Source organism: Marmota flaviventris, chromosome X, assembly GCF_047511675.1.
Source record: "Marmota flaviventris isolate mMarFla1 chromosome X, mMarFla1.hap1, whole genome shotgun sequence".
Taxonomy (NCBI): Eukaryota; Metazoa; Chordata; class Mammalia; order Rodentia; family Sciuridae; genus Marmota; species Marmota flaviventris.
Window position 1 is genome coordinate 63,046,806 of NC_092518.1, and position 12,297 is coordinate 63,059,102.

The following is a 12,297-nucleotide window of genomic DNA, read 5'->3' on the forward strand; positions in this document are numbered from 1 at the left end:
GTTTTGTGCCCAGACACTGTTTTCAGCATTTTACATATATGAACTCAATTTTATCAAAACAACTACCTTATGAGTCAGGGACTAGTTTTGAAATGGGGATGATAATAATATCTACCCTATAGGCTTGTTTTAAGGATGAAATGAGTAAATACACAGGAGTACTTATAACAGTGCATGGTCAAGAGACATTGTACAATAAATGTTAGCTATTGTGTTCACTATTAAAAGCACATATCACAGGAAAGGACTATACCTTAAGCCTATCATTAGCTAACACCTTAGTGGGAATTAGTAGAATACAAATTATATGAGGAAGAGGAAGAATGATAAGACATGACTTTATACTTTGCATAATTCTTTCCAGTGCATAAAGTGATTTGTAAAACTTCTATAATTATAAATATTATTATCATTATTCTCATATTACAGATGATAGGGCATGACATACAAAGAAAGAAAACATTGGACTTGGAGTCAAAAATCCTAGTTGTAAGTCCTGGATCTTGTACTTTACCAGACATGTGACTTTTGATAAATCATTTAACCACTTTGATTTTTTAAAATTTATTTATTTATTTTAATTAGGTATGTGACAGCAGAATGCATTTTGATTTATTATACAGAATTGCAGTGCAACTTTTCATTTCTCTGGTTGTATATGATGTAGTGCTGCACCATAGGTGTAGTCATATATGTATCTATGGTAATTTTGTTTCCTTTATTTTTCTACTGGAGATAAGAAGTCCCCTCTGCTTCCTTTCTAGGTAATAAAGAATATTATACTTAGTATATCAAATACTATTTATAACATAAATATTATATCAACACTATATGCCTTTAATTCTATTATTTCATTTGAAGCCCCAGTGTTCCTCTCCCTTCCAGTGTTGTTTTGGTCTTATCACCGTTATCTAAGTTTATTAAGCTTATGCCTACAAATAATACTCATATCCATGCTCAAAAGTAGTTAAGGCAGTGACTACTGTCTCCGTTGTACAGATGAAAAGACTGAGCCTTGTCTAAGGATATACAGAATGAATCGGTGGTAGATGCAGAATACAAGGAGTTAGACTTTTGGCCAGTGCTGGTTCTATATAGCCTCTTACTTCATACTGGAATCCTGTGAGAATTATCAAGTTCACTTTCTTCAGTCTCTTACCTGCTGCCTATTTTTAAGCTGGTAGCACAATATGTGCTCTGTAAAAGAAACAATAGTTAGGTTTGCCAACCAAATTGCCAGCCACTCTTGCCTTTTTCCTCTGTCCTTCCTTCCTTCAACTCTTATATACTCTGGATGGGTCCAGCTTTTCCTTAATTTAGTATGGGCCTCAGTAAAAGTACATAGTTTGACAATATACTATATAGTTAGCCTCTTACTTCTACCTATAATAAAAATAATTCAAGGGCCCAGTCCCTTTCATTGCTGGGCTTCAGTTTTTTTTTTTTTTCCTCCCATCTGTTTCATTGTGGGGAGATTAGATTTTTTGATTTGTAAACTTTCCAGTTCTAATGGTTTATGGGTCTGGAAGGCAAAGTAAATAAGTTAGGATTAAGAGGAGTGGTTAAAATCAACCCTGAGACCATGCCATTAGATACATACAGAGCTACTGTCTGAAGCTCTGTTTTCAGTATGACCCAGTGACTGTTGCAAGAATGGACTGAATTGAGAATTTGTCTCTGCCCAATTGCTAAACTAATTTCCAAGGGTCATATAGACTGTTAACTGCTATTTATATCCAATCTTCTTATGAATAAGTGACACGGGTGGAAGAAACCTCTACTGTTTCCATAGTGACTTAGGAGCGTTGGGGAGGAATGAAGGATGTAGGCACCAAGGTGTTATTTTCATGTTGTCTAGAAATACAGTATAGCAGGACTGTAGTCAGATAGACTTATCACTTATTAGTTGTATGACCTTGGGAAATGCATTTCCCTTTCTAGCCTTAGTTTTCTGACTGTAAAATGGGCTACTGTCTACATTGTGAAGTAGTTATGAATAATGAGATAGTATGTTAAATAGGATGATTTATCAGAGTCTCTGATATATATCAGATACACCACAGAGATGCCATAGATCTTGGTTCCTTTCCATGTTTTTTTACCTGGAGGTCAAGATTTTGGAAAATAAAAGGAGTTGGGATGAAGACAGCAGGCTATGTTGATGGTGAGTGGAAAGACTTGGGTTTGATCTTAGCTAAGATGTGCTTTTGCAAGGGAGCATTTCTCTGTCTCTCTGTCTCTGTCATTCTTGTGTGTGCATGCACACACACTTGTTTTTAACAAAGTACTTTATTATGTGCTTTACTTGTATTATCTCATTTCCTCATCCCTGCAACTCTGAAAGGGATATACTCTGACTATTCCTTATATGCAAAGGAAGAAAGTGAGACTCAGAGAGATGAATCATTTGCCCCCCACATCTTACAATGAGTAAATGATAAAGTCTTGCAAATGCAGAACCCTCACTCCTTGTATCTCAATATAAACCAAACACACACACACACACACACACACACACGCCCTAGAAAAGAGAAACAATGACTGTTATTTTCTTTAAACGAGTTGCTCGTTTTTCATTTTTTCCATTCCCTGGTATCTTCTAAGCTCTTGGTATTTGAGTATTTGCTTGAATTTATTAATGACACATGTTCACCCTGCTTGTATTTGGGGCCTGGACCAAATGACATTTCAAAATGGAAGCTCTGACATTTAAGCCAAGTGCTGGCTTGCTCCTCACTTCTATTAAGTAATTCTATTTGGTTGTTGTTTGGTTTTTGCAGGCCTTATTTCCCCCAGCTGAACCGTCACCAAGGACTCCACCACTCAAAATCCTTTTGGAAAAATGCCACTCTCTGCCCATCTCACAGAGTATCCCTGTGGAGCTGGACCAAGTGGGCTGGAGGAGACCCATGATGCTTTGCACTGGTATGTCTTTTATGCCCTCTCATTAGCATCTGAAATTCATAATTTAGCCATGCCTTGTTATAGAATTAGCCCTTTTTTTAAAAAAAAATCTGTCTAGTTATACATGCACACAATATCTTTATTTTATTTATTTATTTTTATGTGGTGCTGAGGATTGAACCCAGGGCCTCACATGTGCAAGGCAAGCACTCTGCTACTGAGCCACAACCCAGCATAGAGTTAGCTCTTTCATGCTCTTTTAAAATGCCAATATCCCCATTTGGGTGCCCTTTAGCTCAAAGCCCTTGCGAATCACATTCTTCCCAAAAATCTCTCTTTTTCCCAGAACCTCTTTTCCTAGTACTTTCCAGGCTTCGGGATATGCTCCAGTTCTTGCTCTGCTCTCCCCGCTTCACAGTGCACGTATATATACCATGTTGGCCTCAAAGGGACCTGTCTTACATAATCCTCACCTCCATGGGGTCATCCTAGTCCTGTTTCTCTTGATTCTTACCTCACTTTCTAGGGGTCCTAGGTCCTTCATTTCCTTCACTGACTACCAATTATGGGAAACTCCTCAAAGCTCGGGGCAGCTTCATTTAACCCACTCAAAACCCAAGACTTTCCACTCCAAAACCTAGTTACTTCCCAGAGTTTCAGAGTGGGTCATTTCAGACTCAGCCCACTAGCTTTGCCTTCCAGGCTCTTCTCACTCACAAGTAAAGCTACGTCTTCTGCCACATTGAGGGGAAATCCATGCTCTTGGATGCCTGTGCTTTACACCATATCCTAACAGGCTTCAGGCCTGTTTCTAGTCCTTTTTGCAGCAACAAAATTAGTATGAATGCTGATGGTAACTAGGACCATGTACAATTACTTTCCAAAGTCTCTAAAAGTTCTGAGAACTCCAGTCCTGTTTCCCCATACCACAATGTTCCCATAACCCCAAAGGATATAAAGCTGCTCTGAACCTACTCCTTTTCCTATTTCTTCCTTTATTCATTTTACTCCACGTGTGAGGGAAAATGGGTTGCCTTGTCTTAGAGCTTATCTCTCACCTTTCCTTCCTGGCTTTGCAGGAAGGTAGGACTCAAAGAAATAGCTGATTGGATCTTCTGTAGCATCATTACCCTCACAACTCCCTAGAAGCTATGAAGGTAGTAAAAGGAAAGAGTAAAGAATTTTGAGAACAGGGAAATCTGATCCTTCACAGTCAGAACTACAAAGGTCCTAAGAGTTTGAGTGGTCCTTTTGCTTTACAGATGGAGAAACAGTCTCAAAAAGGTAAAGGGATCTGCCTAAGGTCACAGAGTCAGTTATGACTGAGGGCTTTGGTATCCTGAATTTCCAGCATGAACAAATGATATTTTTCTCCAGTTTTGGTGTGGAGTCTTAAATACTCGGCCAGGCGCAGTGGTGCATACCTGTAATCCCAATGACTTGGGAGGTGGAGGCAGGAGGATTGCAAGTTCCAGACCAGCCTCAGCAACTTAATGAAGCCCCAAGCAACAAGAGACCGTGTCTCAAAATAAATTTTTTAAAAAATATTTTTATTTGTTGATGGAATTTATTTATTTATTTGTATGTGGTGCTGAGAATCGAACCCAGTGCCCCATGCATGCTAGGCATGCACACCACCACTGAGCCACAACACCAGACCTCAAAATAAAAAAAAATTTAAAAAGGGCTTTGGGGAGCTGGGGCTGGGGCTGGGGCTCAGCGATAGTGCACTTGCCTGGCATGTGTGAGGCACTGGGTTTGATTCTCAGCACCACGTATAAATAAATAAAAAATAAAGGTCTATCAACAACAACAAAAAAATATTTGTAAAAAATGGGCTGGGGATGTGGGGGGGATACCTGGGTTCAATCCCTGGTATTCCCCCCCAAAAAAATATATATGTATACACACACATATGTGTGGATATATATGCATGTATATACACATACATATATACATATATGTATGTGTATATATACACATATACATGCATATATTTATGTATGTGTATGTGTGTGTGTGAGTGAGATATGGGATGTCAAGGCTCTGGTTCCACCCAAACTCACCTGCAGTGTAGTTACTACCCCTTTCCGCTCCTGTGAAGAAACTGCAGGTGGTGGATATAAAATAAGCCATTAAGTCAGCAGCAGATGTCTGCCATATTTTCTAAGTCTCCTGCCTAGGAGTCTCCTATAATCCCCTAGGAAGTCAGGTCAGGGGGCCTATGGCAGAGGAACTGGTCACAGTTGTTTCTCCCCTCTCTCCTTTTCTCTTAGGAAGCAGACCCACCCCCTGGCAATTTAGAGGCTTTTGAGCAGCTGCTAACTCCCCGCTCCCACTGCCAAGTGCATCAGATAGACTCCCACACAAGCCTCCTAATTGTTAGAAAGAAATAACAGCCCCTTAGGGTGAGAGCTCATCAGGGTTAATAGTCCTTACCATAGTGACTGCTCTGGGCTTATTTATAGGCCAAGGGTGGGAAAATGTATCCCCAACTTTAGTTTATGTTTTGGCATCACCTCAGCAGCCACTCTCACCTTTGGGATATAAATGGCTCCCACATTACAGTTCCGCTTCTCAAGGTCCCCACTAGACACTTGAGTCTAAAAATATCCCTGGGAAACAGGGTGACATCAGGACCCCATTTAGGAAGCTGGTTGTCATCCAGTTCCTCTTCTGTCTCTGATTCTGCTAGTGATAGGATCTGAGGACCACATTCAGATCGTGATTAGTATTTGATTTACTTCCATCTTGCTCAGGACTTGAAGAACTTCATTTCATTTTTTACTGCTGGATTTCTGCACTTCCATCTGCCTTCATATACACTCTTACCAACACTTCCCTCTAAGATTCTAACATGGAGATTGCCAGAGCAGACCATTATAATAGAAAGAGGATCAACTTTGGAGTTGGATAGATCCAGTGTCAAATTTTTGCTCTGCCACCTTAGGAAACGTGCATAAGATCTCTAGTCCTCAGTTTCCCCATCTGGGGAGTGGGATACTGAATAACATCTGTCTCACAGGAGTGTTGTGAGCACTGAATGAAATAGAATTTATGAATGGGTGAATGCTGCAGCACAGTTCCTAGCATACAAAAGTGCTCAGTGATGGCAGGTTGCTTCTTTTCTCCACTGTCCATCATGTGCCTAAATTTTTTTTTCCATATACATACATACACCACTATGGAGCTCAACCTGGATTTTACTACATGAGCTTCTCCCTCTCATTCATTCTTTTACTCACTCTTTTGCACATTCAACAGACATTTATTGATCAAGATTGGAAAGTCAGTGGATTTTGTTTCCTGACAACTTAGAGTGATGGAAAGAGCAACAGTTTGGAAATGAGATATACTTAGATTTGAATTTTGCTTCTGCTACTTAATACCTGTTTTACCTGGAATAAGTCATTATACTTCTTTGAGCATCAGTATTCTTTTTTTTAATATAAGCCTAATTTTATTTTAAGGGGAAAAATAAAATGTATTTACATATATAGAAAAAGGCCTGGAAAACTTTCACCAAAAGAACATCAGTATTCTTTTTTATCCTTTTTTAAAATTTATTTTTATTTATATATGACAGCAGAATGCATTACAATTCTTATTACACATATAGAGCACAATTTTTCATATCTCTGGTTGTATACACAATATATTCACACAAATTTGTATCTTCATATCTGTACTTTGGATAATAATGGTTATCACATTCCACCATGATTAATAATCCCATGCCCCCTCCTGTCCCCTCCAACCCCTCTGCCCTATCTAGCGTTTGTCCATTCCTCCCATTCCGCTCTCTATCCCACTGCAAATCAGCATCCTTATATCAAAGAAAACATTTGGTATTTGTTTTTTTGGGGATTGGCCAACTTCACTTAGCATTACCTTCTCTAATTCCATCCATTTACCTGCAAATGCCATGATTTTATTCTCTTTTATTGCTGAGTAATATTCCATTGTGTATATATGAATGTCAGTATTCTTATATGCAACTTGGGATAATCATTTGGATCTTACAAGCAAAGCTGTGAGGATCAAAAGGGCTAACAAACATGAAAGGCCTTATGAGGTGAGGTGCTATACAACTAGCCTGAAATTATAATTTTGGCAATACAATAAAACAATTAGAGGTAGGAATATGTCTTTTATCTATCCAGGTACTTTGAATTGTCTTTAAATACCTATAGATGCCACTATTAGGAATCAAGATTTGTTTTCCTCATGAAATGAGGGGTTCTTGTATTTGGAAAAAAAACCAGAATATCAGAAACAGTCCTACTGTAAGCATACCCACACACGTCACCCCACATATTGTCGGAGCTCTGCTCAAACCACTTGAGGCTGGGCTGACTCAGAATCCTGTTTTGGAAGTAACATTCAAATCATTTCTCCCTGAGACCCTGCCCTTCTCAATAGGGTTGGCTCTGGGTTAGTATTGATCTAGAGAGTTGTAGGGTACAACTGGAAGAACCTAACACCATTTGAATGAACAACCATTGAACAATCAGAAGAATTTTTAAGCAAAACACTGGTTTCTGAGCAGGTAAGAGGAAACTTATGTATGTTTACTTATTTGAATATTTCTATGATAGTAGTACCAATTCAATCATGTTTGATAACTGAACCAGGTGTCAGGAGACATGAGGTCTATTATTGGGTTTCTGTAGATACTTCTGTGTAGTGAATTATAACAAACCCCTTTTGAGAACCTCAGTATCCTCATACTGGAAATGGAAGCAGTGCTGTTTGGCTGCTCTGAGAACACAGATTTCACTTACTAATTGCATCTGATTAGATATATGCTTGGTTTATCCTCCTACTCCCTGGTTTTTGGACACATCCACTGCTCACATTTCCTCTTAAGGGGGGGCTACAGAAACGGATGAAAATTTGAAACTATTTATGTTGTTCTGGGGAAGTGTTAGGAGAGGCAAGAAATTTGAGCTATTGTGTACTTTAATTAACCAGGCTATACATGTAACCTAAGACTTCAAGGTTACATGAAAATTGTCCAGAACTGAAATTCTTTCTTTATAATTCCAGACAAAGAGCTTGAGGTTCTTCTTTTCCCAAGAGCAATTTAAGTAGGTCTGGGGTACTTCGGATACTGGTTTTGAATTGAGTACTTTTAGCTAACTTTCTATCACTAAATTTACATGAGCATACCCTTCCCTCCCTTCCCCCTTAAGCCCTAATGCTGGTGGGTCTGAAAGATGGGCAAAAGTGACCAACAGTCAGGGCTCCCCAAAAGGAGCTGGGGTCTCGACTCAATCTAAACAGCACTCTCTTACCACAGGTAACTTGGACCAGGGCTCCAAGACTCTAGAAACCTGCAAGAAAATTGGTGGATACTGGAAGCTGCAGAGAGCAGGAAACAAGCCAATTAATGAAGTAAGTCCCCTTTCTTAGTACCTTAGTTCCTCTAAGCTTCCTTTTCCCTGCACATATTACATGTATTGGTGCTTCTAGCATGTGTAATGGAAGGAATTTATAAATGGGGTTTGGAGATATTTTATGGCTATATAAAAGATGGAAACATTGAACTTTTTCCCCTGGGATTAATTTTTGCATGAGAATAATCAAGGACGTTTTTGTGGTTTCCATGCAGCTTGCTGCTTCTGTTGTCTTTGGCTGCCTTTGCTGTAGCAGATGGGGGAACTGTTACATTTTAAACCCTGGGTACTTTGGTTTGCTTTTATTATATCCTTTAGGTTCATGATCATCTTCAGTGCTAACTGGTGACATATTCATAGGCATTCCTTGTCATAAATACCGACATAAAAAACTGGCACTTAGGATTTCAGTGTTAGCAGGATTCTTTATACCTGTGCCTGTTGGGCACTATATGGACATTTGTAGCTTTCTTGCTATAACTGTGAATATGTCTGTCTGTCCACGTATGCCTCTCTGTGTGTCTTTGTACATTTCATGCCTGTTAAATGCTTCTTTGGTGCATGTGTGGGTGTCTTTCAGTATGACTACAATGTGTTCTTTCTTAACTTTACCCTCTGCTGCTTCTATCTATCTATGTATCTTTATGTCTATCTATATATGTGTATGTATAAGTATATTCATACATACATAAACACACACACACACTCCTTTTTGTCAGATTTTATCTTTGGGTGTTTTGACATGTGCTGCTTTTTTGTAAGTGTTTGATTCTGTAGACCTTTTCACTTGCATGCTTTTCCTTGAAGATGTCTATGAATGCCTGTTTTCCTATGAGTCTTTATTTCTGCATAGTCAGTATATCTGGGAGCATGTGTTTGGGCACATAGGTTATATTTCTATGGCTAAACCCTGGTGAGCAATAATACCGGTGAATGCAGCTTTCAGAGGTGTCTGGCCTGGTGGCTTAACATTCACTACCATTGCCCTCCAATTTGAACATGCCCTCTCAGAAATAGGTTCACAGCAGTTTAGGCCTGTTTCATGACAGCACACATTTAGATATCTTGGCCAGGGATATGTGTCATGAAATTGAAGTTTGTTGGTTTTTCTGTTTTAGTTTAAGAGTTGCAAAGTGAGGCCCACAGGAAATCTTTTATGGTTTTGGATTCTTTCTCTCATTATCTTCTCTCTGCTGAGTTTCCCTTTTCCTAGCCTTCCCACTTAATTTACTTGGTCCAGAGTTAGGCTGGTCCACTCCTCTCATGACAAAGGACACCAACAGACTCTTCTGTACACCTGTTTACATTTTAGCCATGTCTTTATTTTAGGCTTTTTTTTGTACTGGGGATTGAACCCAGGGGAGCTTTACCACTGAACTACATCCTGCTGGGCTTTTTTTCAGTCAGAGAACAAATGATCGGCTTCCTCTTAATTAGAAATTTGTGTATGTTCAAAGATGGCAATTAGGCATTTGTGATAATATTCTTTCCCAGGGTAAGCCAACCTTTGTAAGACCCTTAGAGGTAAAATCCAAGGAAGTGTTTCCAGTAAGATAAAATATCCAGTGGTTTAGGGGGCTACTAAAAAGACTATAACTGTTAAGAAACAGTTTTGTAGCCCTTATCAGCCCTATAGTAATATTGTTATTACTAATATAATAAAAGTATATGTGTCATATGTAATTATGTGTAATATAATATTACTATAATTCTATAAAAAGTAATAATAATACTAGTAATAATAATAGTTCATATCTCTGTGGCATTTGAAAAATTATTTCAAATTCAATGTTTCATTTGACCTCATGGCAGTGCTGTCAATTAATCTCACCCCTATTTTGTAGATGAAAATTCTGAGGCTCAAAGAGGGGACATCTTACTAGTAAGTAGTATAACCAGGAACCGAACTCACTGTATAATCCTAAATCAAAAGGCAGGGCTTTTATCTATGCTATCTTTCATGATCCCCAAAAATCCATAATTGTAAGCAAAACAGTTTTTCAAGGGATTGAGCCAAGGTAATTGAAAAAAAATCTAGTTATGTGATATTCAAGACTTTTTATAAGGTGGAATTTGAGCTGGGCTCTGAAAGATGGGAAGGTTGAAATAGACAGAGCAAAAGGAGATGGTCTTTTCAGACAGCAGGAGCTATATAATATATCCCTGTCCCCTGGGAAGAGTCATTTCAAACTGGTCTCTTATAAACAGTTCTAAGAGTGAAAGGGAGCCACTCTTTTCATGTCTGTAAACTTTACAGTTAAGAGAGTACTTTTGCACATATAATGCCTTTTAATTCTCACAGCCATCGTGGAAATACTATGTTACTTCCATTTTCCAGGTAATGAAGTGAGGCTGGAAGGAAATAAATTTATATCAGAGGCAGTTTAGACTTTCTGTGGCCCCAAGCCAGCAGCTTCATGCCCATTCCATGGCACAATTAGGGAAAATGGCAGGGTATCTACAGTAGGTTTAAAAGCATATGGATCTATCCATATTCTATCCCTACCACTCCTAATATTTGCCAGCTTTTTAGGGACACATATTTATTGGCTTTGGCCTTGACAGGCTAGGCATCAGTTGATGATCTTATCAGGAAAACCTGCTGTGGCAGTCCCCCACCTTACCAAATCAAGGAGCTCTGATGGGAACACTCTGGAGGTGAGATCAGCACTCAGATCCCCAGCAGTCTCAAAGAAGAAAGCTGCTGTTTTGGGCTTCCCCTCAGTTCTTTTCCCTTGTGCAACCCTTATGTGTCACCTGTCAAAAGGCCAGCCACACTTTCTCCCAGTAGTTAAAATTAGCCAGCCTCCTCTTCTCCCCAAGGCTATTCTAAGAAAACATTTTCAAAAGGAAGTTTATTAATCAGATGAGGAGGAGAAATTGGTTTATAGGAGTTGGCAAGTGTGAGCCTTGAGATTCAGGATCTAGTTATTTTTCCTTGTTCCTAAGTTTTAGGCAACAAAGTCTCTGGATCTCATTGAAATTTGGCTGTTCATAGTAGATATTCTGATCATAATAAGTGATGAACTTTTTAAAGTGCATCCACACCTACTATTTCAGTGAGGCAGAAGAGATGTCTCAGAAAAACTAAAAGATCTTATTTAAGATCACCTAGATAACTGTTGGTAGAACCAGAATTGGAACATTGTTTCTGAACTCTCAGGTCCATGTTCTTTTTATAACAGCCACCTGGATTACATTGATAGATTTAGATTTCAAAGCTCCTTTTGTCTTGGAAATTCAGACCATTTTGAGACAGCTTTATTACCATGTAATTTACATATACTAAACTCACCAAGTTTAAGTATACTATTTGATGCATTTTTACAAATGTGTATACTTATGCAATCACCAACACAGTTGTGATATGGAACATTTTCATCATCTCCACAAATTCCCTCATGTCACTTTGTAGTCTGTTCATTCCCCTCTACTCCCTGGCAATCATAGATCGTCTCTTTATCTTTATAATTATGCCAGAACTTTTAAACTGGCAATAATTAGTTTGTCTTCAAAACCTGTGTAGGCAAAATGATCCCTGTTTTGAATCTTGCAACCTATTGGAAGTGAAATAATTTTCTATAAGTCAGACAAAATATTTGTTTGTTCATTCACTTATCCATTCATTCATTCAGAAAACAGTGATTCCATTTCAGAATCTATGCTGCATGCAAAATTTTAAAAGTCTATGCTCTCAAGTTTTCACAGTCTAATCAGAGGAGACCCATAAACCAATGATGAATTAGAGCAATGAGATACATTTGAAGAAAAATGCTTCAATCCAGGACTAAGAAGTGCTTAGTTCTGTTTGGAGAAGTCAAAGAAAGAGACCAGAATCTGAATTCCAGAGTAGGTGTTTTTAGAACAATGATCAGGTGTTCTGAAATAGGTGGTAGAAGTTAAAGGGACAGCACTGGATGTCTTTTTCCAGGCCAAGAGAAGGAAAATATGTGAAGAATTAGCACACTGGGCTTGGAGAATGGAAAGATGGAAG

General features: G+C 38.6%; 1 protein-coding gene across 7 annotated transcripts in view; it reads left to right on the forward strand.

Moving 5' to 3' along the window:
* Nucleotides 1–12,297, forward strand: part of Arhgef9 (Cdc42 guanine nucleotide exchange factor 9) — a 542,919-nt gene that overhangs the window by 294,663 nt on the left and 235,959 nt on the right. For 6 of the 7 annotated variants that reach the window (XM_071606159.1, XM_071606157.1, XM_071606160.1 and 3 more), the window contains 2 exons: nt 2,781–2,925; nt 8,207–8,301. The exons of the other annotated variant lie outside the window; for it this stretch is intronic. In XM_071606159.1, the coding sequence (XP_071462260.1) occupies nt 2,781–2,925; nt 8,207–8,301 (240 nt within the window). The remainder of the gene's footprint in view (nt 1–2,780; nt 2,926–8,206; nt 8,302–12,297) is intronic. 7 annotated transcript variants of the gene reach the window in all.